Source organism: Bos taurus, chromosome 13 (genome assembly GCF_002263795.3).
Source record: "Bos taurus isolate L1 Dominette 01449 registration number 42190680 breed Hereford chromosome 13, ARS-UCD2.0, whole genome shotgun sequence".
NCBI lineage: Eukaryota > Metazoa > Chordata > Mammalia > Artiodactyla > Bovidae > Bos > Bos taurus.
In genome coordinates, this window is record NC_037340.1 from 20,922,156 (window position 1) to 20,949,793 (window position 27,638).

General features: G+C 37.1%; 1 protein-coding gene across 3 annotated transcripts in view; it reads left to right on the top strand.

The window, feature by feature from the left end:
- Positions 1 to 27,638, top strand: part of MALRD1 (MAM and LDL receptor class A domain containing 1) — a 554,066-nt gene that overhangs the window by 273,987 nt on the left and 252,441 nt on the right. For all 3 annotated transcript variants that reach the window (XM_015474019.3, XM_015474018.3, XM_010811194.3), the window contains exons 28-29: positions 3,070 to 3,315; positions 5,108 to 5,265. In XM_015474019.3, coding sequence (XP_015329505.1) covers positions 3,070 to 3,315; positions 5,108 to 5,265 — 404 coding nt within the window. The remainder of the gene's footprint in view (positions 1 to 3,069; positions 3,316 to 5,107; positions 5,266 to 27,638) is intronic.

Below are 27,638 nucleotides of genomic sequence, written 5' to 3' on the forward strand. Positions count from 1 at the left end.
GAATAATACTCCATTGTGTATATGTACCACAGCTTTCTTATCCATTCATCTGCTGATGGACAGCTAGGTTGTTTCCATGTCCTGGCTATTATAAACAGTGCTGCGATGAACATTGGGGTACACGTGTCTCTTTCAATTCTGATTTCCTCGGTGTGTATGCCCAGCAGTGGGATTGCTGGGTTGTATGGCAATTCCATTTCCAGTTTTTTAAGGAATCTCCACACTGTTCTCCATTGTGGCTGTACTAGTTTGCATTCCCACCAACAGTGTAAGAGGGTTCCCTTTTCTCCACACCCTCTCCAGCATTTATTGCTTGTAGACTTTTGGATCGCAGCCATTCTGACTGGCGTGAAATGGTACCTTATTGTGGTTTTGATTTGCATTTCTCTGAAAATGAGTGATGTTGAGTATCTTTGCATGTGTTTGTTAGCCATCTATATGTCTTCTTTGGAGAAATGTCTATTTAGTTCTTTGGCCCATTTTTTGATTGGAACGTTTATTTTTCTGGAATTGAGCTGCAAGAGTTGCTTGTATATTTTTGAGATTAGTTGTTTGTCAGTTGCTTCATTTGCTATTATTTTCTCCCATTCTGAAGGCTGTCTTTTCACCTTGCTTATGGTTTCTTTTGTTGTGCAGAAGCTTTTAATTTTAATTAGATCCCATGGATTAAAGATCTAAACATAAGACCAGAAACTATAAAACTCCTAGAGGAGAACATGGATAAAACACTCTCCAACATAAATCACAGCAGGATCCTCTATGACCCACCTCCCAGAATATTGGAAATAAAAGCAAAAATAAACAAATGGGATCTAATTAAAATTAAAAGCTTCTCGTGTGTTTTAAAAGAATTAGATTTTAGCTTGACCCAGTTGCTTTGGAGAAAAATATCTTCAAAACCAGTAAATTTGCTTTTATTCCCCAAATTGGAATTGACAGAATCAATACAAATGTCAATTATATATAATCAAATGATCTAGTAATTTCTCAGGTTCTCAACAGATCCATGAGAAATAATGCATCTGGTAGTCAACACTGGTGTTTCATCCCTTGGTGATCTTGTGTCTTACAATAGTAGACCTACCACTGTCCTTCAAGTCAATGGACTTAAAAAATAATTCTGAAGACAACAGACCTGGGTCCAAATTGCATTGCTCCTCTTGAAAATTCAGCAAGTCATTTAACATCTATAATCCTCAGTTTTCTCATCTATAAATGAGAGGGTTAATGTAAATGATCTCCATTTCTGTGTAGCTCAAAAATGCTTGAATGTTACAATTCTCAGTCAAGCTCTGTAATTGAAACAGCAAAGGTCTTTTGTCTTACCCTCCAATCTGCCAGCTGAACTGGGCACCTAAATGAAAATAGTTTAATCTTACACTGCAAGAAAGGAAAATGTTAGCAATTAACCTAGAAGACAAGAAAGTTTTGTTAGAGACAGAATGCAGAGTTGAAATTTGTTTCAAAGGCATTGCAAATGTAAAGGCCATTCAATTAGGCAATCTTGAACGTGCAGTCCAAGAAGAGCTTAGCACACAAAGTGGCTGGGAATTCTCAGAACACCAGTTCTTCCCCACCGATGTCTACATGGCCTTCCATTCCTCTCCTGCCACTTCTTTCCTCTTAGCCATCTGTTTTCTAAAATGTGAGACTGATCCAGAACTTAAAAGCTTTTCTATGAGATTCTATCAAAAGCAGTTTCCAATTCCAGAACACCTTCCATTAAATGTCTGAATCACCTTCTTCCTCTAATCCACACCAGTCCTCAACCTCCAGCCACTCTCTCAGGCCATGGAAACTCCCATCTAAAAATGAAGTAGGAAGTGGTATTACCAGCTCCCCTAACTGGCCAACTGAGGAGGAAGGGAAACAAAAATTCAGGTACTATAGAGTCACAAAGCAAATGGGAAGCTGATGTCACCACATCAGAACTTTTCCTGCTGAAATATTGTCAACCACGGTGGTTATGTTCTATTGAAATATCGGAGCAGGATATTTATAACTTGACTGTGCCTATTGAACGGGTTTATTATTTCCAAAACACTTTAACTCATTCATTTGACTAATATTTACTGATTGCCTGTGAAGGTTCAAGCACTACTCTAGTGATAGAAACCGGAGGTCCCCAACCTTTTTGGCACAAGGGAACAGTTTTGTGAAAGATAATTTTTTCTGTGATGTGAGGGTGGGGGTATAGTTTCCTGATAATTCAAGCCATTACATTTATTGTACACATTATTTCTATTCTCATTACATCAGCTCCACCTCAGATCATCAGGCATTAGATCCCAGAGATTGAGGATCCCCAGTATAAACAAGTCTCTCTAATTAGTTTAACTTTTTACTATTATTTTTTTTCTCTTTTTTGATCAGTAGACTAAAACTCATCAAATATAGGAATGATCCAAGTCACATAACTGATGAGTTATCAGCATCAGTTCAAACTCAGACATTTAAAATCATCATGCTTTGTCTTAAAGTTTATAGAAAAGTCTTTATGGGCCACACTGCTTTGTAGGAAAATTGCACCTTAAATTCCAAACAACTATGAAATAAATGAGCATTTTGGAGGAAAAAAATCTGTTGGAAAGTTAAATATTAGTTGTATATTCATGCCCCTGCTTCTGAGGAAGTATGATACATGTTTGGCTTCTGATAAATAATGGAGTGCGTGGATACTGATGTACCTTCAAATACCCCATGTTACATAAGTTCTTACTACCCTGAAGATCTTGTTTCAGGATTAAAAATAGAAAGCCTCTCTTTGGTTTTCAGATCTAATTTATCTCTGAGGATAGCTCACAGGACATGCTACATTTGAGGACGATTGGAGTACATTCCTAGATCAATAAAATGATTGATTGTTTTCATTTTGAATGATGCTTGTGAATAAGCTATAGACCAGAACCCTGGAGAGATTAGGGGAGAGAGAGGCAGGGGTCAGACACCCCAAACTCCTAAGAACATTATGTTTCTTTACATATTAAAGGGAATCTACTCTTCCTACTTTTTAACCTCATAAATGTGGCAGGGGTGTTTCCTCATCCTTTTTGTTTGTTTGTTTTTTAGGTTACTGTCCACTTGGCTATCGGGAATGTCAGAATGGCAGATGTTTTACACCGGAGCAGAGCTGTAATTTTGTAGATGACTGCGGAGATTATACTGATGAAAATGAATGCGGTGGCTCCTGTACTTTTGAAAAAGGCTGGTGTGGTTGGCAAAACTCCTTGGCTGAAAACTTTGATTGGATTTTGGGGGTCGGCTCTCCACAAAGCCTAAGACCTCCCAGAGACCACACACTTGAAAATGAAAATGGTAGGTTATCAGGTTGTTCCAGTTACTCTACTTTTGTTCACAGTGAGCATCACATTGTCTTTCCCGAGAGCATCAGAGAGACCACCGTGGTGTCAGGGCAACTAAGTCAAACATTTAATGAGTACCTTTGTCTCCCAGGACTGCATAGCAGACAGCCTCAGCGGGGTGGTGCTAAAAGCAGACATTTATTGTCTCACAGTTTGGGGGCTAGAAATTTGAAATCATGGTGTCAGTAGGGCTGGTGGTTCCTGTTGAGGATTTTGAAGGAGAATAATCTATTCCTTGCCTCTCACTAGCTTCTGGTAGCTTCAGATGCTACTTGGCTTGTAGGGGAAATCTCTTTCTGTCTTTGCGTTGTCTTCCCTCTATGTATGTGTCTAAATTTTCCCTTTTCATTACAATAATCTTATTGGACTAGAGGCCACCTTCATGACTTTATTTCAACTTAATCTCAGCAAAAACCCTATTTCCAAAGAAGCTCACATTAACTGGGACAGAAATTAGGACTTTCACATCTTTTGGGGGGACACTATGTAACATATAACAGTGAGTAATTAAAACTGAATATTGCTTTGATAATTGTAGATAGATGATAACATAGGCTGCCCTCGGGTACCTTTTCGAAATGACACATTTGTAATCAATAACCTTGAATTCTACCATTCATTTGATCAGTAGCAAGTCATGTAGCTTTTCAGATTCTCAAATCTCTCCTCTATCCAATGGAGATAATAAAATTTGCCCTGGAGTTGTCAGGATCAAGGGAGATGATCTGTATTTGGGGACAGGCAGTAGAAAGCCCTAAAGGTGCTATGCAGACGTAGCTGTAAGATCATCTCTGTGAAGGGTGCTTGGAATGGCTCATTTTTACGGTGAGCTGAACCTATTTCTCATATTCTTTGGTCAAGGGGCAAAAGACATTAGCAGAATAAAGAAGGGATCTTGAATTCCTGGCTGTTACAGAGTAGAATAAAGGTGTTTAAATATTGAAGTTTCACAGGCCTATGATAAAACAGGGGCTTCCCTGGTGGCTTCCCTAAAGAGCCCGCCTGCATTGCAGGAGACCTGGGTTCGATCCCTGGGTCAGAAAGATCCCTTGGAGGAGGGCAGAGCAACCCACTCCAGAATGCTTTCCAGGAGAATCCCCAAGGACAGAGGAGACTGGTGGGCTATAGTCCATGGGGTCGCAGAGTCAGACATGACTGAGAGACTAAGCACACAGCACATGATAAAAGAGAGCTCTCCAAGCTGGGCCAACCATGCCAGAGAAAGGAAGGCCCGAGTCCCATTCTAACACTCAGCTCTACATACGTAAAATGTTTTGGACATTTGCATAAACAAGCCAAAAACCCAGTATCTTTCCTTGTATGTTGTATATTAACATTCTCAGCATTTTATTTGTGCACTCAAAAGGTGACTGACTTTTTGAAAGCATGTCATATTTCTTTATTTATATTTCGTAGACAATCTTTGCATTGTTTCACAGTAACTGGATAGTTTGGGGAGTCCATGAAATGATTTCTGTAACTGTCTCATTGAGTCCATGGCATAAATATTCTGTCAGATCAGTTCATCTGCGCACTGTGAAGTACTTTGCTAAAAGCACAGACATTTGGAAATTGTTCTGTCAGCGAGCTGGAGGCAAGGCTATTAGATTTCCTTTCTCTTTCAAGTAGAAATACCTTTGGCAGTTGAGATCCTATGAAATGTAATTAAAAACCCAACGATAGGAAAACTAAAATGATCCTCTCCCTGTTATTTTGGCATGATCTGAATCTCATCTTGTTCCCAGGGCACTTCCTGTATCTGGAAGCTACTCCAGTGGGCCTGCGGGGCGAAGAAGCACATCTCAAGAGTGGCCTGTGGCAAGAATCCAGCGCTTCCTGCACCATGAGCTTCTGGTATTTCATATCCACAAAAGCCACGGGGTCCATTCAGATCCTCATTAAGGTAAGATTTCAGTTGGTGATGCCTCTGAGCTTCATGAAGTTTCCTACAGGCAGCACATGGCCAAAGGGATTTTATCACAACTCTGCTGCCCTGGCCCTGGAAGGCCTCCTCCCATCGGAGGGCGATGCTGCTTGTGGTTCAGATGTTTTGTGGAATTTGGTAAACTGGGCACAGGAACCAGCTTTGAGCTCAGCATCATACAACAGGTTGTAACACAGGTTGTAACTGACTCTCAGAAACTCTTTGTGGTAAGTTAGTCTAAAACCCACAGGTTTCTTCACTCTATTTGGGTATTTCCTTGCCTATCCTCCTCACTGAAAGAATCTAGATGATTTGTACATCTGAAAGAAGAGTAGCTATCCATTGTAATTAATATATGAACGATCATTAAAGAAATTAATGTGAAACATTCTGGTCCTAAGTACAGCATACAAAGGACAGGACTGCTCAGGCGAATGATCAAGGTATGAATACATTGAACCACTTATTAACTATGACACAGTAATACATTTTCTTACTGTGGATTAATTAGATGTTTCTGACAGGGCTTTAATTTAGTTTAACAGAGTGACAGTGTTTGGGGAGCAAAGTAACAAAGTATATATTAATATTAATGAGACTTGGTTCACATACTTTGACTCTGGCAAGTTACAGCAGCAGCAAAAAGGTGGGGTGTGTGTGTGTATGTGTGTGTGTGCATACATGCATGCCTACATGTATGTACACACATGTGTGTTCAAGAATCTCTTTAGAATTCCAATAAAGCTTACTCTGAAGACATGCTTTTTGGGCTGTTGCTGTTTTCTCACACATGGGCTTTGGTGAAGTGCCCCACACTGATGGACAATGCCTGACCTATCAAAGGCCTCATTTGTCTGAATAGCTCGTGGCTGCAAAGTTCATGTTTTATCTGAAACCTGAGCTAACTTTATAATTTAGAACCCTTCTCTAATAATGCAGAAAAGCCTGCCTAATAAAATACATGCAGAAAATATCACAATGATTTATTCTTATATTTAAATATGGAAACTTACTGAAATACAGTGCTTAAAGTTCTTAGAATATTTTCCAGTGCTCTATTGAATGTGACACTGGGCTATATGGTCTGTACTCTTAAATAACAAAACTTCAACTGAGGAAATTTAAAGATCAAATTGCTTTGTTGAACAATTCATGAGTTCAGCAGCATCCCATGTAGGAGATAGAAAGGAATTCTGCCAAGTTATAGAAACAAAAAAGGTTTTCAAAGGCAGAAAGGGGGCAGGAAAAGGAAATTATTAGCCAAAAAAAAAAAAAAAAATGCATTGTTTCAGGGAAGGTCCCCTCCTAAGAAGGATGGAGGGGTTCTGTTGGACAGATAATTTCTCTAGTGCTGACTGGTTAAGATTACATTCCTGAGGAAAGTTGAAACTGCAATTAAATTAGGTGTTAAGGTCTTAGTTTACTGTCATGATGCTTAGCACAAGTGACTCCATTTTGAGCAAGTTGTCTTTCTTCAACAGTGCCATGTGAAGGGTTTGATGCATTGGATTTTGCCTTTATTATTTGCTTCACTCATATTTACATTTCTCATCTCTTATAGTAACAAGCTTTACATTACTAGAAAAAACTTTACTATAAAATTATACTGATTTGACATATGTCTTCCTATCAAGTCACATTGAGCTCCCATATTCCTCCCAATTCCTCTGGACATTTAATAGCAACTTTAAAGACCTATATTCCTATTGTATTAAAAAATGCCTATTATTATTTAGTTACATTTATTACAAAGAGAAATCTTTCATACCATATATTGATTTTATATTCGTGAATTAGGGCGATCATTTCATTTTGGTAATTAACACAATACATATTTTTGATCATCGTTACAAAGTACTGCTTAGGCTTCTGTCTGTGTGGAAGCATGTTGGATTTCACCTCACTCATTAGTTGGAAATCGTCCTAGCCAGGTGGCAACCACAGCAGGGGTATGAATGCTACCTTTTCTTTCTTTCTGTGCTCCGTATCCTTTAGAATGGACCCAGTATGTGCATATGGTATCCCCGGCCCAGTCTCCTCTCTTTTTTCTCAGGCATGCCTCCTTCTGTGTTCCCATGGTTTTCCTCCACATCAGGTCCAACACAATCGGGTAGATTCAGCCTCTCACAAATCTTTCCTTGACACTTTTGCCCGCCATGACTATTCCTTTTGTAAGTGTCCCTCACAGCTCCAGAAGTTCTTCCTGATGACTGACTGTTCACTTATATTTATACTATTCAATAGGTACATCATAACATAGTGAAGGCAAAGCCTTGAGACTTCATTCTTATGTCTGTCTCAGCTCTTCGGAGAAGGGACTGCAGGATGAAGGGGTTAGAGGAAAGGAGTGGTGTTCCCCCAGAGGAGCCCATCGCTGGGCTCAGGACAACCATTGTTTGCATGACATTAAAGTCTAACCTGGAGAATCTGTAATCTAGGTCTGAAATATATATATATATATATATATACACATACATATATATATACACATTCAGATGCAAAAGGCATGAAAGCACTGACCATAATTTTATAACCATATAGTTGTTCTAAAGGGTAGTGTTGTTGACTGCAAATCATAACCGCAGTATCACATACTGAGTCATGCCTTTTTCTGCATATAATAATAATTCGTTTTTCTTTTTAAAATTTATTTTTTTTATTTTTAAATTTATTTTTAATTGAAGGATAATTGCTTTACAATGTGTTGATTTCTGCCGTATGACACTATGATTCGTTTCCAAAATAGTATGTTTGCTCTTCCCTGGTGGCTCAGACGGTAAAGCATCTGTCTACAGTGCAGCAGACCTGGGTTCAATCCCTGGGTTGGGAAGGTCCCCTGGAGAAGGAAATGGCAATCCACTCCAGGGCTATTGCCTGGAAAATCCCATGGACAGAGGAGCCTGGTAGGCTACAGTCCATGGGGTCGCAAAGAATCAGACACGACTGAGCGACCTCACTTCACTTTGCTCTTGATATCATCTATCATTTTTACCTACCTTTTAACTCATACATTCAATATGAAATTTCTCATTAAATTTTAATATATTGCTTTTGAAACCATCTAAGATTTAAAAAATATGAAACAAATGCTCAGGGGTAGAGTTAGAGTTCCAAAGCATGAAAGTTAACTTGTTTTTACAAATATATTTAATTTTACACATTTCAGGTCAATTTTTTCTGATGGAATTAATTAATGATGAGTAATATGTTGATTTTAATATGTAAAAAAGAATTGAGGAAATTTTAAAGTTTACATGCATTTGATAAATTGTTTTTCATAGGTAAAATTTCTAGTCTCATCATGAAACAAAAGGCCTTTGCATCTTTTCAACTAGTCTTGTGAATAGAATGCAGAAACACCTGCTGCCTGAAGGGCACTGTTGTGTTTTGGAGCAACTCCATCTGTGATAAACTGTTGATATTTTAATCAAGATGACTTCATGCTATAGGGAATTTGAATCTGTTTGACGGAAGGTCTTCAGGACTATCCATTATGCCACTGTGATAGAAAACATAATGTATTCAAGTGGAGGAAAATAATGTTATTTCAGGAGAGCCCTCCTGATTATAGCAACCTAGTTATGCTGAAAGAGCGTAATTAAATTAGCCTATTGCTTTATCTTGCTTAGTGATTCAGAGAATTTTCGGGCTGGTAAGGTCCTTCGAAGTATGTTTAAACAATTCATTTTACAGATGAAGGAACTAAGATTATAAAGTTGTCTTTCTTGTCCCAGATCATATGGTATTTTAAGAAAAAAGTTAAGATGCAAATTCAATTTTCCTGACTTCTAATTCAGAGATCTTATGTACTTGACTTCCTGGAAAGTCTATCTAAAAATCATATTCAGTACGGAAATACAGATTTTGTTCAGTAGGCAGTGGTAAATGTCAAATCGACAAAGGAAAGGCCAGATTCCTTTGCCTACTTGGAAGAACTGCCTACTTGGCCGTTCTGGCTCTGATTTTACCCTCAGCCTAGCAAACAAGGAGCTGCAGTTGGGTGTAAGGGTCCACTGGCCAAAGTGAGCACCTCCATCCTTTCTCACTCACCACTACCCCATCCCTGGCGCGTGCACACACACAACCCCCACAGTCCTAATGTGAGATTTACAGCTAATTACTAATACTCATGTGCCTAAGAGAATGTCAGACAGGCTTTTGTACTTAGGCATCTTTCGATCTTTTCTGCCTATTGAATATCTGATGCTATTTTAATCACGTTGTTGAGATTTGATTCATTATTTCAGAGAAAAGGATGTAGAGAATATGGATAGAGGGGCTACATAGCAGTTGTATATAGCAAATTGATTTTTTCAAGCCAGTCATGTGCATTGGGAGCTGTAAATTCATTAAACTAAACTTTAGTACCAGAACTTTATTTGCTTTTCTGGAATTGTTTCAGTCTGTTAACAATTCAGTCTGAGTAGTTTTGGTACTATTATATTATTGATCTTAGCCAAATCAAGGGAGAAAAGTTGATCTTTGCATTTCAAATGATAGACTTACAAGAGATCAACACACCCAGAGTTTGATTAATTAGTAGCCACAAGATCACAACACCATGGTTTATGTAAAACAAATGTTCCTTAGAGAACATGCCAGTGGTTTTTGTTTTATTTTTAAAAAAAATTTTTTTTTTTTTAATTTGGAGGAAAATTGCTTAACATTTTGTGTTGATTTCTGCTGCACAACAATGGGTAGTGTTTATCCCCCATATATTTTTGCCTAAGATTTTTTTTTCTGAACTTCTCACTACTTATTTCACATCTCTCTCTTTTAGGTACCTCTACTGCTTCCCACTAGGCAGCCAGTGGAGTCCCTTCTATTAAGATTTCTATTAAGAGACTAGTTAGTTAGTTTAATTGATCCTAGAGTTTTCCTTTTCGAGAGACGCACGCGGTCAGCACTGAAGATTGTCCTTTTAACTACTATATTGCTGTTTCACTTCCATTTCTATTCCAAACTACTACAACTACTTTTTGGACAAACCTCTACTTATTGACTGATTTCTTTCTTCTTTTTATTAATTAAAGTGTAGTTGATTTGCTATGTTGTATGTTTCAGGTGTACAGTAGAGGGATTCAGTATTTTTATAGGTTATGCCTCATTTAAATCTTTATAAAATAATGGTTTTTTCCACTATGCTGTACATTACATCCTTGTATCTCATTTATTGTACACCTGGTACTTTCTACCTCTTAATTCCCTTCTCGTATCTTGCCGCTCCCCTCACCCCTCTCCTCACTGGTAGCCACTAGCTTGTTCTCTGTATATATAAGTCTATTCTGTCTTGTTATATTCCTCTGTTTTATTTTTCATTCCACATATAAATGAAAACATACAGTATTTGTCTTTCTCTAACATATTTCACTAAGTATAATGTCTATGTTCATAGTGTTGCAAATGGCAAGATTTCATTCATTTTGTATGGTTAAGGCTAGGGTTAGTAATATTCACTTTTATGTGTGAGTTTGTTGCCTGTATTCCAGGAGAGCAAAGTCAAGTGGGCCTTAGGAAGCATCACTATGAACAAAGGTAGTGGAGGTGATGGAATTTCAGCTGAGCTATTTCAAATCCTAAAAGATGATGCTGTGAAAGAGCTGCACTTAATATGCAACAAATTTGGAAAACTCAGCAGTGGCCACAGGACTAGAAAAGGTCAATTTTCATTCCAATCCCAATGAAAGGCAATGCCAAAGAATGTTCAAACTACTGCACAATTGTACTCATCTCACAAGCTAGCAAAGTAATGCTCAAAATTCTCTAAGCTAGGCTTCAACAGTATGTGAACCGAGAACTTCCAGATGTTCAAGCTAGATTTAGAAAAGGCAGAGGAACCAGAGATCAAATTGCCAACATCTGTTGGATCATAGAAAAAGCAATAGAGTTCCAGAAAAACATCTATTTCTGCTTCATTGACTACACTAAAGCCTTTGACTGTATGGATCACAGCAAACTGTGGAACATTCTAAAGAGATTGGAATACTAGACCACCTTACTTGCCTCCTGAGAAATCTATATGCAGGTCAAGAAGCAACAATTAGAACCAGACAAGGAACAATGGACTGGTTCCAAATTGGGAAAGGGGTACATGAAGGCTGTATGTTGTCACTTTGCTTATTTAATTTATACAGAGTATATCATGCAAAATGCTAGACTGGATGAAACATAAGCTAGAATCAAGGTTTCTGGTAGAAATATCAATAACCTCAGACAGGTAGATGACACCACCCTTATGGCAGAAAGTGAAGAAAAACTAAAGAGCCTCTTGATGACAGTGAAAGATGAGAGTAAAAAAGCTGGCTTAAAACTTAACCTTCAAACAATGAGGATCATGGCATCCGGTCCCATCACTTCATGGCAAATAGATGGGGGAACAATGGAAACAGTGAGAGATTTTCTTGTGCTCCAAAATCACCGCAGATGCTGACTGCAGCTTGAAATTAAAAGATGTTTGCTCCTTGAAGGAAAAGCTATGACTAACCTAGACAGCATATTAAAAAGCAGAGACATTACTTTGCCAACAAAGGTCCGTCTAGTCAAGGCTATGGTTTTTCCAGTAGTCATGTATGGATGTGAGAGTTGGACTATAAAGAAAGCTGAGCCCCAAAGAATTGATGTTTTTGAACTGTGGTGGTGGAGAAGACTCTTGAGAGTCCCTTGGACAGCAAGGAGATCAAACTAGTCCATCTTAAAGAGAATCATTCCTGAATATTCACTGGAAGGACTGATGCTGAAGCTGAATTTTCAATACTTTGACCACCTGATGTGAAAAACTGACTTATTTGAAAAGACCCTGCTGCTGGGAAAGATTAAAGGCAGGAGGAAAAGGGGACAACAAAGTATGAGATGGTTGGATGGCATCACTGACTCAATGAACATGAGTTTGAGCAAGCTCTAGGAATTGGTGAGGGACAAGGAAGCCTGGTGTGCTGTAGTTCATGGGGTCACAACTGATAGACTGAACTGAACTGATACGTACAATCTCATCTTTATTCATTTATTTGTTGATAGACCCTTAGTTTGCTTCCATATCTTGGCTGATTTATTGTTTATATATCATAGATGTCTTTTATACATAGTAATTCACTTAATCTTCAGAATAAATTTGCAAGGTAGATATTTTGTTCTAATTTAACAGACCATGACACTGAGACCCAAATCACATAAATAATAAGCAGTATCATCAGGTTTAAAGCCAATTCTGGCTCTAAAATCCATCTCTAAACTACTGCATTCCACTTCTGCTTTTAGAATTTAAAACATTCTCATGCTGAGGAGGCAAACACATCTCATCAAAGTTTTCCTGTGGCTCTGAGATCATACGTATTAGAGATTTCTGTCTCTCCATAATAATAAATCCACAGGCCTGTCCCACACATGTTAAAGAGGGGAAAGGATTAGTTTGTGTTTAGCAACTTTTACAGATTTTTTTTTTTCGGTGGAGGGGGGGAACAGCTTGTCAACATCTAGTAATAATTAACCACATTTATCTAAATCACTCTGCTTGATATCTAAATATTTCAAAAATTTCAGAATCATGATTAATAGCTGTGTTTTAATGTTGATGAAGAAAGAATGAATTAGAAGCAACATAATTTGTTTTTTATAAGACAGAAATCTAGCTAGACGAAAGCTCTTAATTTTGATTCAAACATGAAATCTTTAAAACTGTTGCAAACATCTGTTGTTTTTTAGAATCTTCCTCTCCCACCCCTCTCTGCTTACTAGTATGATCAAACTTAGTAATAATTTTTCCCTTTTTGAAAACTGAGACCCTGTAAATTAAAGCAGAAATCTTCAAGGTCAGGGATTCTTACTTGTCCATGTTTGTGTGTTTTACAGATTCCTTGGAAATCTGCTAAACTTCTGAATTACTTCTCAGAATACTTATAAATGTATAAAATGCTAGACTTACAAAGAAAACTAGTTAATTAATACTAATTATTTGGAATTCCCTGGCATTCCAGTGGTTAGGGCTCTGCACTTCTACTCTAGGGGCACAGGTTTGATCCCTGGTTGGGGAACTGAGATACTGCAAGCTGTGTGGCCAGAAAAAAAATAATGCTAATTATTAAAATACTTTTAAAACTCCAAAATCGTGACATAGTAAATTTGTGACAAATTGTAAAGGACAAAATTTAATGGAAGATAAAATAACTATTATTCCAAAGAGTGATAAACATAAACGATATTTTTGAGACAGTTATGTCACTTTAAAGTGATGTTAAAATATTTGTTACTATTATTGGTGGGAAAGTCACAAGTGCTATCAATATTTGTGAGTTTGTTGCCTGTATTCACAGTTGGAAAAAAAAATACTAAATTTTAGTTCAAGTTTCCCCCATCCATGTTCTTACCCTCTTAAAAACCCAGATCCTTCTCTTATAAAGGGTCTTGTGAATTTTTAATTTCATAAGTTATGTACCTTATTTGTTGCTTAAAAAAAAATACATATATATATATATCTTATCTAAGTAGGAACTTTTTGCATGGAAAAGCAATTCCAGTTCCCAATAAATGGAACTTAAAGGCACTGAAGATAACATTCAATCTGAACCAAATTTAGAGCAGTGTGACTGTAAACAGGTTTAGGGGCTGCCACAGCAAAGAGCTGTTTCAGCTGCTGGTTATCAGACTTGCAGCCAGGTAGAGTCAGCAGCTTCTGAATTGACTGTTAGTGGATTAAAATATTGAGAGATTTATCACCCAGTTTCAGGAGTGTCTTTTCAAATGTCATAAGGAGTCACAGCTATTGACTTTTTATGTAATATAAAGTCTGGTAGAAGAAAGTGAAGAGAAACAATATTGTAACTTACCTCACTTTTGAATTTAAATTTATTTATTTATTTTTTGTTGTTGTTGTATAATTGTTCATAGTAATTTTTTTTTTTAATTTTTTAATTAGTATACATGTGTTCCCCATCCTGAACCCTCCTCCCTCCTCCCTCACCACACCATCCCTCTAGGTCGTCCCAGTGCACCAGCCCCAAGCATCCAGCATCGTGCATTGAACCTGGACTGGCATCTCGTTTCATACATGACGTTTCACATGTTTCAATGCCATTCTCCCAAATCTTCCCACCCTCTCCCTCTCCCACAGAGTCCATAAGACTGTTCTATACATCAGTGTCTCTTTTGCTGTCTCGTATACAGGGTTATCGTTACCATCTTTCTAAATTCCATATATATGCGTTAGTATACTGTATGGGTGTTTTTCCTTCTGGCTTACTTCACTCTGTATAATAGGCTCCAGTTTCATCCACCTCATTAGAACTGATTCAAATGTATTCTTTTTAATGGCTGAGTAATACTCCATTGTGTATATGTACCACAGCTTTCTTATCCATTCATCTGCTGATGGACATCTAGGTTGCTTCCATGTCCTGGCTATTATAAACAGTGCTGCGATGAACATTGGGGTACACGTGTCTCTTTCCCTTCTGGTTTCCTCAGTGTGTATGCCCAGCAGTGGGATTGCTGGATCATAAGGCAGTTCTATTTCCAGTTTTTTAAGGAATCTCCACACTGTTCTCCATAGTGGCTGTACTAGTTTGCATTCCCACCAACAGTGTAAGAGGGTTCCCTTTTCTCCACACCCTCTCCAGCATTTATTATTTGTAGACTTTTGGATCGCAGCCATTCTGACTGGTGTGAAATGGTACCTCATAGTGGTTTTGATTTGCATTTCTCTGATAATGAGTGATGTTGAGCATCATCATGAATTTAAATGATGATGAATTTAAATTTAATGTTTAAATTAATTTTAATTCAAGGTGTAATTGGCTGGTAACTTCACTTGCTTACTCTCCATTTGATGTCAGAAAATTCAGAAGTGCAATTATGTACGGACTGCCCTATATGGGAATCCTGTGTGTGCATGCTCAGCTGCTTCAGTTATGTCTTTGCAACCCATGAACTGTAGCCTGCCAGGCTCCTCTGTCCATGGGATTTTCCAGGCATGAATACTGGGGTTGGTTGCCGTGCCCTCCTCCAGTGATGGGAATCCTGAGGATCGGTTAATTTCCTCTTTACTTTTGCGTACTTCCTGATATTTGCATCTTCACTGTGTAAAACCAATTTGCCGTGGCAAAATATCGCTTTTTTCTTTCACTTTCTTTTATTTTTGGGGAGGGCATTGCTGGAAAAATTGAGTCTTCAGCACATGATAGCAACTTTTTGGAACTTGTAAGTTCTCATCAATTAATTTTTTTGATGCTTGGTATAGTTTTAATTTATCTTATCAGTTAATTTATAATGCCTGCTCTGTTAATTTTCTTTGGAGTTTGCAGCATGTTTCTGCTAGAATAGGTTAAAATTGCTTATTTGTGGGCTGACTGTTCTAAATGAATCACACGCCTGACTCAGGCTGCTACAGGGTCAGTGATATGTTTTTACTAATTATAGATCATAGAGTTGGAGTAGAAAAAACCCTATGATTCACTCTCATATGTATTGTCAAAATAAACAATGAAAATCCTAATTATGTTGGTAGTCTTATCTCTATGAGATGAATATATAGCACATTTAATGATGAAAAGTATTTAGAATTAATTTCCATTGTCCAGATTGGTACATCTCTTTACATCTTCTAAAGTCAAGAATATTTTCTCATAATCTATGACCTGTGTCAGCAAAGCTCTGTGTAACATTCTGCTGTGATCCTACTTCTGTGGATACTATTAATCTTCCATTCATGCATTCAAAGCAGTCTTCAGTGAACTTCCATTGAATATACTCCTTGCTGTCATGAAGGCTGTGAGTTCAGAGTGGACTAAACTGTTTGCAAAAATGCAGCAGTGTGGTACTCAGTCTATCAGAATCAATCAGAGCTCTCCCACTAAAATGGAATGTTCTTTGATATTTAATTATCCTCTTTTGAAGTTGTCCTCCATCTGAGAAGGTGGCTTATGATTTGCTGTGCTGTATTCCTAGAACAGGAACTTCTCTTGGGGTCATGGTGTGCATCGTAATTGAATGGCGTGTGTTCCCATTCCACTGATCTATGTCTCATGACCCCATCACATTGCATCCTGATTGTCTACATGTAAAACTCTATAGTCCAGTGACTAGGGAGCTTTCATGTTGCAGAAACTGTATCTACCTTGTTTACTTATCTCTAGCATGTAGCATAGGTCTAGTGTATAGCATGTAATAGATGTTTGAAATGAATTAGTGAAATATACAGGCTTCCCATATATAATTAAATGCCAACTATGGAGAACAAACCATTCAATATCCTAGGAATTCAAAGCTATTAGAGTATTTGTGGAATGAAAGTGTTTAGGGGAAGAGAATTTGGAACTAGACCTTTAAAGTAATTAATAGTTTATTTTGAATGTGAAAATCTCTCAGTCATGTCCAACTCTTTGTGACCCCACGGACTGTAGCCTGCCAGGCTCCTCTGTCCATGGAATTCTCCAGGCCAGAATACTCGAGTGGGTAGAGATTCCCTTCTTCAGGGGATCTTCCTAAACCAAGGATGGAACCCAGGTCTTCCGCATTGCAGGCAGATTCTTTACCATCTGAGCCATCAGGGAAGCCCTAAAATAGTTTATTTTAGGCACATAAAGTACTTGTTAGGGGAAAAAAAGACAGATTTCAAATATCTCAATGAACTCAGATATAGACAAGGAGAACAATATGTAAATATATAATGAAGGGAATTTGCAAAATGGAAAATAATGGAAGAAATTTTTGAGCAGGACCTGTAGACAGAATTATCTATGCCATCTAGACAGATTCTTTATAAAACTACTACCTTTGTGGTCCTAATTGAAAACCCTGTCATGTTGCGGTTGATGTTATTCTCCCAAGAATGGAAAAATAGAGTTAAGCGTGGACTTGGCTGAATTACTGTTCTTTTTTTATGAATTAGACCATTTTCTTAAGGATTTACTTTATGGACCAAGACTTTAACATTTTATTTCCTGTATCATATATTCACCTATCAAGACTTGAACATGCACATTCCCTGATTGATTCATTGAGGACTTAGTTATGGATTACAAATATAGATCAATTTTATTTTCAATTCAAGATGCACCATGTACTATATCCTACAGATAATCATTGTACATTGCTTTGTCTTCTATTTTATGCTAACCTCTTGGTGGCAAAAGAGCATACTTAGTTCTTCAGTTTTATGAGCTGAGAGATCATTATTCTGAGTGCTAGCAATTGAAGTGACATAGAGACTTGAGGTTAAAAAGAAGGGTAAAATAATATTTTCTGTGAATTTATGGGTTTCTTTTCATCAGCATTCATGAGCCCTTAAGGATTTTAGGGGTCATATTTTTAATAAGTTAACTTGACTCTTTTTTTACCTCACTTGGGGTCATTCTTCAAATAAAATCTCACCAAAGTTAGATATGCATATGGCTTCTAAGTGATGAGAAAATTATTTAGTTTAGAGCAGGATTTAATTTTGCACCGAGTGGGGTATTTAAATTATTTTTGGAAAAAGTTCTAAATTATAAGTTAGACTCAAAGTAATATCTTTCTCAGCTTCATCAGAATTGGAGCTAATTTTTCTTAATAGTCAAAAGAACATACACAAACACATGTACAGAAGAACAGAAAATAAAACGTTAAATAGCACTAAACAAGCTAAACTTTTGCAAAGCAATTTATTCATTTTGAGTTTTTTTTTCTTCCAAAAGATGTCTAAACAAAAGATAAGGTAAGAAAAAGAAATAGTCAGAATTAGAAGAAATTTTTTTCGTTTTCATTTTCTTTCTACATTTGAGCACAAAATATGGGGACATATAATTGATTTTTTGTTTGCAATTTAGTTTGTTTACTTAGATGCCGAGAGATTGTGAGCAGTTTTATTTTTCCAGATATACCGTTAGTAGTGATTTTACAGTGCATTTATGATTCTTTTTATTACTGTTCTATCCACACAGTAATAAACATTTGCAAAATCTCATACAATATTTCAAATAGATACCTCAGTACTTGAAGAATGCTTCTGTATTTTATAAAATGATTAAAGGCACACTGTTGATCTGGAGCACGAGGTCATATTTTTTTTTCCAGATTATTTATCTATAGCTAAGATACAATATTTTCTATTTTCTGTTAGAAGTTTCTGATATATCCTACTTCCTTGAATATCTCCCTCTTTTTCCCCTCCAAACTCTCTAGCTTCAAACATGTAGGATTTTCTGAGTAGCTCAGATACAGTTAAACTCCTAAGAAAAATTTATGAATGCAGGCATAGCTGCACAGTGACCACGAGCCGCCTAAAGGACAGTGCTTGGTTTGGAGTGACTGATGGATGACTATAGATTCACTTTGTTTTCATAGATCTCTGGGGAGAAATGATAGCTCCATGTCATGTTTTGCACACACATAAGGTGTATTAACTTTTTTTAGTCAGCACTTTTGAAAAGTTCTGTTACATTTGATAATGGCAGTGTGAACCACAAGGATCAGAATCATTACCCCAGGCACAGTGCTCGTTTCATCCATTTGTACCTTCTTATACATGATAATTGCTTGGAAAACACATGAAATTCTATACACAGAGAAGAGAAAGAAAGCTTACTAATTTTTTCCTTGTAATTGCCTGTGAATATATCCATGTGAATACGTCTATGTATGTATGCATGAAGATAATTTGCAATTTATTCAGTAGGCATTTCATAATGACAACAAAAAAAAATTCTGCAAGAAGTTAAATTTGTGACAATAGTTGAAATTGCAAATGAGGCCTTGGTAGTCTTATGGATATATTAACATTAATTTTCTTAATATTTCTGAATTTGGTAAGAATACTGGAAACATCTTACTTGCTCTATCTGAAGAAGGAAGTGAGAACTGCAAGTAGAATGGAGAAGGAGCTACATGAACAAAACATTCATGAGAAGGGTCATCTTCTCTCCCCTTTGAAAGATCACCATTATCTAATATTTTTGCAATTATTTTTACATCCCCCGTTGAATTGTTTACCAGGAAGCTGCCTCTCATCATTGTGTACATCTGCCTGGAACTCTCAACAGTATTTTCAGTGATCAGTTATTCTGTTCTAGCTGCTGTCTGGTACTCTGAGACCCCTTGATTGCTACAACCACTTTGCTGTTGTCACCAAATGAAGAAAGCCACATACTTCTTTGATCTTATTTATTCATTCAAAGCAAAATCACCAACACAGCCTTTGGTGTATGTCATAGATTTTACAGAGTTTTAATTATTATTTTGGACAGTAGGAAGGTAAACAAAATTCATTCCCAGACTTACTCCTTTCCTTTGGGTTTGACCTTCTTTGAGGCTTTCAAGGAATCAGATGATCTGTCCTTCCAGTGCATAGACAGACACCAGTTCAGATAACACCACGCTAAACATAGCAGTTGGTCTTCACTGTGGATGAATCTTGCCATAGTGATCAAGACACTGAGACCTATATCAGCTCATTTCTCAAGGTGTGAAGTATTTAACTGACAGAGTTTCACCCTAGGCTTCAGGGTGTGTCAAAAGACCATTAGATATGTAGCCAGAGAGACCTTCAGATTTGAATCCCAGCTGTACCACTTATTACTCATGACCTTGGGCATGACCTTAGGGTCATATATAATATATATATATATATATATATATAAAGATACATATGTATACCATATATATATATATATGTATATATATATATATATATATAATATTGAAAGTTAGTTGCTCAGTTGTTTCTCTTTGCAACCCCATGGACTGCAGTCTGCCAGGCTCCTCTGTCTATGGAATTTCCCAGGCAAGAATACTGGAGTGGGTTGCCATTTCCTTCTCCAGGGGATCTTCCTGACCCAGGGATTGTCTCCTGCAGTGTCAGATTCTTTACCACTGAACCACCATATAAAATGATGGTCACAGCATGAGCTGAAACAGTTCTACAGTCATCAATGCCATAATAGGTGAGGGTGTTGTTTGAAAACTATAGAGCATTTAATACGTTTTAAGTCATTTTTTTCCTATTGATTCTTAATGAAAAGTGAGTTTAGGAAAGGGAGAAAGAGTAAAATTTAGAATATTTATTTTTGTTCTTTTGTTAAAAATAAACTATTAATATATGTATCATCCCCAAATGTGAATTCGATTACTTTTCTAAATGGGGATTTTCATATTGTTGCCACTTGAGTGCCTTCTCTTTGATGCCAGAACTCATTATCTGTGTTGATTCTCGCCCATTGTCTGTTTGGACGCATAGGACTTTGTGCCTGTGCCCACTGTAGCTGAGCCATGATGAGATCCCCTCAGGCTTTAAGCTTGGAGCACAAGCTGTTATTCTTTGACTCCCATAACCTGGCTAAAGATGTCTGTCATTGAGGAGATAATGTTTAGAAAAGCAGAATGTTGTTATGAGTCAGGTTATTCATGACAAATACGTATCTAGATAAACCTAAGATGTTTGTTTTTAAACTAAGGAAGGACATTGAGATATGTCAACATGGTCCATTAAAAAAACATTGTTCCCCATCTCCCACATGGCGAATGTTCCAATAATCATGATATCTCACAGATGGAAGAACATTAACATGATATAGTGCCGTAGACACCTCATTCAGTAGCTCTCTACTGAGAAGAAAATCCAGTGCCCACACTTTGTTATCAGAGTACCAGCTCTCCAATAGAGCACTGAACATGAGAAGGATAATCCAATGATTAATATGATTTCAGATTTTTTGTTTTGTTTTGTTTTCCATGTATAGCCCTGTGTCCACCTTCTACCTCCAGATACACGTACAACTTTTCTTCCTATTCAAATAAGGAGGGGATGTCTTTTCCTGATGAAGGTTTAACTCCTCCACCTCTGGTCTTCCTTGTACCCCTATCTATCCTAAAACCTGGCTTGACTTAAGCCTAGGTTAAATCTTAAGATTTAAGATCCAGAATCTGCACTTTAAACCAACTTATCCTATTTTCTTTCTTTACAATGAATCCCTGCAGATTGCTAAAACACAGACAAATAAGCATAAGACATAAATAGGTATTTCACCTAAGAGAAGGTACAAATGGTCACTAAATATATGAAGAGATGCTCCACTCGAGTGATCAGGATAATGCAAATCAAAACACAGGTGGCTATTATTTGATATGAAATTGCTGGGCAAAAATTAAAAAGTCAATATCAAGTGTTCCCAAGAAAGTAAAACAAGCCATGAAAGATTTTTTTTTTTTTTTTTGCTCTTAGAGTGTAAATTGGTATAACAATTTTGGAAAATAGCTATGCAGTAGTAAGTAAAACTGAGATGGCGTAGGCCCTGTTATCCAGCTATGTTCCTCATTTTCATATTTTCTAGGAAAATAATTGCTTGTGTGTCTAAGAGTCATGAAAAAATTTAAAGCAGAGAGTTTATAAAACCTCTAAGCTAGAATTGACCCAAATGTCAGTCAGTAGAAGAATGACTGAATGTGACTATTCCCATAGCACAAAAGAAAAAACAAATATCAAACTTCCACATGGATTCCGTCTTTCAGCACATTCTAGTTCCCATCCTTTCTCCTCCCGTTCAGTTTTGACTCTTCCTCGAGTTTTTTTCAAGGAATCACATAGTCTGTCCTCCTAATAGATTCCATCAAATAATGGGTAGTATTTTCAAACAGTGAAAATCATACATTAGTGAAATACGTTAACAAACAAAATAAACAATTTAGTTAGATAATGGGCAAAAGACATGAAGAGACTACTGCTACTGCTAAGTCACTTCAGTCGTGTCCCACTCTGTGCGACCCCATAGATAGCAGCCCACCAGGCTCCCCCATCCCTGGGATTCTCCAGGCAAGAACACTGGAGTGGGTTGCCATTTCCTTCTCCAATGCATAAAAGTTTCTGAAAAGTGAAAGTGAAGTCGCTCAGTTGTGTCCGACTCTTAGCGACCCCATGGACTGCAGCCTACCAGGTTCCTCTGCCCATGGGATTTTCCAGGCAAGAGTACTAGAGTGGGGTGCCATTGCCTTCTCTGGAAGAGACTACCACAGATAGCAAAAAAATTATGAATATGTTTTCAATATTACAAGCTGTTAGGGAAATACAAATTAAATCCACAAGGAAATATCACTATATACCTATCAGATACAGGTTATTATAAAATATTACACAGTGGGTCTTTGTTGCTTATTTTATACATGCTGCTGCTGCTGCTAAGTCGCTTCAGTCGTGTCCGACTCTGTGCGACCCCACAGACGGCAGCCCATCAGGCTCCACCGTCCCTGGAATTCTCCAGGCAAGAACACTGGAGTGGGTCGCCATTTCCTTCTCCAATGCATGAAAGTGAAAAGTGAAAGTGAAGTCGCTCAGTCGTGTCCACATAGAAGTGTGTATATGTTTCTCCCAAATTCCTAATTTATCCCCTCCTACTTTTCCTCTTTGGTAAATGTAAATTTGTTTTCTATGTTTGTGAGTCTGTTTCTGTTTTGTTAAATAGGTTCATTTGTATCTTTTTTTTTTTCAGATTCCACATATAAATGATGTTATAGGACATTTATCTTTATCCGATTTAGTATGATAATCTCTCGATCCATCCATGTTGTTGCTAACAGCATTATTTCATTCAATTTCTTGGCTGATTAATATTCCATTGTACATATGTACCATGTCTTCTTTATCTTTTCACTGCCAATAGACATTGATATTGTTTCCATGTCTTGACTGTTGTAAAAATAATACTGGAATGAACATTGGGGTGCATGTGTCTTTTCAAATTATGGTTTTCTTCACATATATGCACAGAAGTGTGATTGTAGGATCATCATATGGTAGCTCTCTTTAGTATTTAGGAAACCTCCATACTGCTTTCTACAATGGCTGCACCAATTTATGCTCCCCCCACCCCCAACAGTGTAAGAGAGTTCCTTTTTCTCCACACCCTCTCCAGCACTTATTATCTGTACACTTTTTGATAATGGCCATTCTGACCGTGTGAGGTGGTGTACCTGATTGTAGTTTTGATTTGCACTTCTCTAATAATTAGCGATGTTGGGTAAATGGTTTTTGATATTTTGCACCCAAGTTTAGTTCAGATTTTTTTAACCTCATTACAAGTCACTGTAAATGACCCTGGAAGCAGTCCTCATGAATGTCAAGTCTAGGAGACAGACACTTTTCTCACTACTTTAAAATTTGAGATGGAATAATTTGCACTTTGGGATTAAGCTGTAATCAGGCATTTCAAATCAAAAGAATGGCATAGTACAAGCCTGCCTCTTGACCACTGGAAATCTAAATTAAATCTTTCAGTTAAGTGTGAACATTGTACACTTCAGGAAATAACCTTGGTGATAAAAGCAAGGAGAGAAAGAAATAGAAGCTAGTGAACTGTCCTCCTTTTTTCCTTCATTCCTTCTAATGTTTAGTGAGGACCTGTTTATAACCAGCCACACTTGGGAATAACTGTTACATGATAGCAGCAAATTGATAATAAATTTATTATTCTCTAAGAATTCCATTTAGCTTGTGAGATAGAGGTTACAGGCTTGAACTCTATTAAGAGCTGAATTTGGGTAAAAGAACATTAAAAGAAGGAACCTTCTTGGTGTTGATATTGCCTAGCAAGATAGGCTCTCAGTGTTATTTAACCATAAGGTTTTTTTCCCAGGTTAATTTTATTAACTCTCTCTTTAATTGGACTTTTTTGGTAAATGTGCTACAATTTACTTTTGGAAAAGTGTTGTCAATGAGTACATGATTTGGTGTGATATCACAGTGGACAGTTTTGGGTTTAAAAAGAAGGTGAATATTGGATCACCCTCTTAGGCACAGTGAGAGGGAGAAGGATGTTTTTAAATGCCATAGCAATTGTCTGTCATGATGTATGCACCAGCCCTTGAATGTATCAAATTCAGGGTTAGCAGGAGGTATTGTTTAGATTCCATCATCTTACCCTTCTCAGCTAAAATATGAAGAACATAACAAAATGTTTAGGTTTGTGAATAGATATAACTAATCCTAAAACCCAATAGTTGCTGCAGCTGTTAGCATTTACCAAAGCCTCTCTAATAGCAATATTATCCAGACACCATTTAACAGGAAATAGGAAATTGAAAAATGTGTGCTTAATGGAGCAATGAATAGTAGCTATTCTTATTCTCTTCCTACTAACTAAGCACCCTCTTAACTAAATGTGTTATCTTGTTTATTCTTTTGTTGTTGGAGTTGTTTAGTCGCTAAGTCATGTCTGACTCTTTTGTGACCCTGTGGACTATAGTCCATGAGGCTCTTCTGTCCACGGGGTTTTCCAGGCAGGAATAATGGAGTAGGTTGCCATTTCCTCCTTCAGGGAATCTTCCTGACCCAGGGATCAAACCCATGTCTCCAGCATTGCAAGCAGATTCTTTAATGCAGAACCATCAAGGAAGCTAACTCTATGAAAAGGATATTACTGTAATACTCTTCTTTTCATGGTATAACTGCATTAGAGAGTACTCATTAACTTGCTATATTGAGAAAGTTGTTGAGCTGGATTATAGATCCAGACAGTTCAGCTTGAGAACTCAAATCTTAACCATCACCTAAGGCCGCCTCTCAGTTTGTAGAATGTAGAGATTTATGAATTCCACACACAGTCTTCATTCAACATCTAGCAGGCAAGAAACCAAGGGACTTTAAGTACTTTCCTAGATTTCTCTAAGCATAATAGTGATTTGGAATTTCGTATGAGAAAATTTTGCTATTTAATTATAAACTATATTAAAGAATTTTAAAGACAGCATGACCTTTGTGGTGAAATGGTACAGACACGTTTTCAGATCTCTACTTCATATCGGTTATTGCATAAGTAAATTATATAATATGTGACTGTCTTAAGTTTAGAACGGAATCGACTCTTTTAAAGAAGGGCAACTGAATTTGGACTCACAAAAATTCCCCTGCATAAATTGAGTAAATAATTAATAAATACAGTATTAGAAAAACTCCATCAACTCTCAAAGAAAAGCAGCAGAAAAGTTTGCCATTTTTCAAGAGTCTCATGTAGGGCTAAAATGTCTCTGAAATAATGGGAAAACTTAGATTTGCAAAATGTTCAATGAGAAATCCCGGTGTATACTATCTGCGTGATGGAGACATGCTGAGCTAAGAAATTAGCATTAGAGCAAATGTAGGACAACTGGAACCTTTAGGGTTGAACTTAAAGCCCCACAGGGACACATTCCTCCTGCAAATGATGAACTCACAAATCAATACTGCGAGGAGGCTGAGTCAGCCACTAGAAAGCTAAAGAATTATCTTGTTACTTCTACTCCCAAGCTAATCTCTTGCCATTTTTCCCATGAAAATCTTCCTCATTGTCTAGGGAAATCCATGATTTGTGTATTACTATCCTCTCTCCTAGTAATGATAAGTATAGACACTTAATGTATTGCATAGATTAAAAGTTATTCCTTTGTAAATCAAAGATTCCATTTTACAAGGAAGAAAAGGGTCTTTCTTATATGATGTACTTTAGAAGATAATTTTATTCTTGTAAATTGAACTCACTGCTATACATGGATTGAAACCTTTGGGAAAAAGTAATGGTAAATATTAATTTGGGAGTATGTTCTATATGCTGGTATGCCATATGTATGATGTATTCTACTTCTCTTAAAAATATTATGAAACAGTTATCCATTTTACAAAGGAGGAACTTCAGCTCAGTTTTGGAGTCTCTCTTCATAGTCCATGATAACAATGAACCACCACTAGGTAATTGGCACCCCACTCCAGTACTCTTGCCTGGAAAATCCCATGGACGGAGGAGCCTGGTGGGCTGTAGTCCATGGGGTCGCTAAGAGTCAGACACGACTAAGCGACTTCACTTTCACTTTTCACTTTCAGGCATTGGAGAAGGAAATGGCAACCCACTCCAGTGTTCTTGCCTGGAGAATCCCAGGGACGGGGGAGCCTGGTGGGCTGCCATCTGTGGGGTTGCACAGAGTGGGACACGACTGAAGCGACTTAGCAGCAGCAGTAGCAATAATTTCACACTGACATTTTATGAAATAGCTTTAACTTTTTGTTGCTTTACAGCACTACAGATTTAGGTCTGAGACACCGATAGACTTATATTCTCAGAGAAAGCAAAAAATGCTTAAATAATAATATTAGTTACTATGTTTACCATGTGCTTCTTTTGCTGATTTCTTGCTTTCTATTAGATTGATTTTGAGAGATTCTCTTTTTATTTTAGTTTTTCATCTCTGCTTTGAAAATTATAAATTAAATTTCTCTGTATTTAGTGGACACAATTTAATTAGACTACTTCTTTTGAAATCACGAGATATGTAAGAATTTTAGGAAAGATTAGTGTATATCCCCATATTTCACCCATCAACCAGATTATTATTCTCTACTTTCTTCTTGTTTTTCTAAATAGTCAGTAGGTTTGTTTTTTTTTAATAGTGAGTTTTCCAATTTCTTTCCTCACATTTGCTCCTTCCCTCTGAGTTCAATTTCCTTTTAAATGTAGTACATCATTTAGTGGTCTTTTTCAGTAAAAGCTTCCCTAGTTCTAGACTATACAGAGTTTTATGTAATAGCCTATAGTGTTCAGTAATTGAACTCCTGAATAAATTCTCTCTATTCCTTTTCCAGAAGGTTTTTCTGATGTTAATACATGGGATGAACTAGGTGGGAGGAAAGAATAAAATCCATTCAGATGTAATTTTAAAAACTCATAAAGTAATAATTGACAAACCACTTTGTCACAAATAGGTTGGAAACCATAGAGTACATTTTTGAAAATGCATTGTCAAATAAGTGGTTTGTGACCTGGAACTGGGTAGCCAGGTAAAGAAAGAGATCACAGTCCTCAATTTAGTTTGAGTGATTGGGGTAAAAATTTACATACAGGAAGGATAGATAAATCAGGAAGAAAAAAAAAAACCTATTTGTGGGATGAAGATGAATTAATTTTAGGTTGTATTTTACTATTTATATGACACACAGCTTATAATTGGAATTACATAGCTATGGCCTGGAAGATGTTGGATTTTGAAAATAATTTGGTAATTACTCTCAGAAATGTATTAAAGTTACAGGAAAAGAGATAATGAGTACAATTTCAGTATCCTTACACTTCAGTAGAAGTATAAGGATTTAATGACAGCTATTGATAATCAGTATTTTATCCAGCATCTTCTGAGTCACCTCATCCCCAAAGAATTGTATAGGCTAGAAATTTTGTGAACCATTGGGTTCTTATGAAACATCTTGGAAATCTTATATATGGCAGTGCTTGCTTGCTAAGCCTTTTCAGTCATGTCAAACTCTTTGTGACCCTATGGACTATAGCCTTCCAGGCTCCTCTGTCCATGAGGATTCTCCAGTCAAAATACTGGGTTGGGTTGCATAACCTCCTCCAGGGGATCTTCTGAGCCCAGGT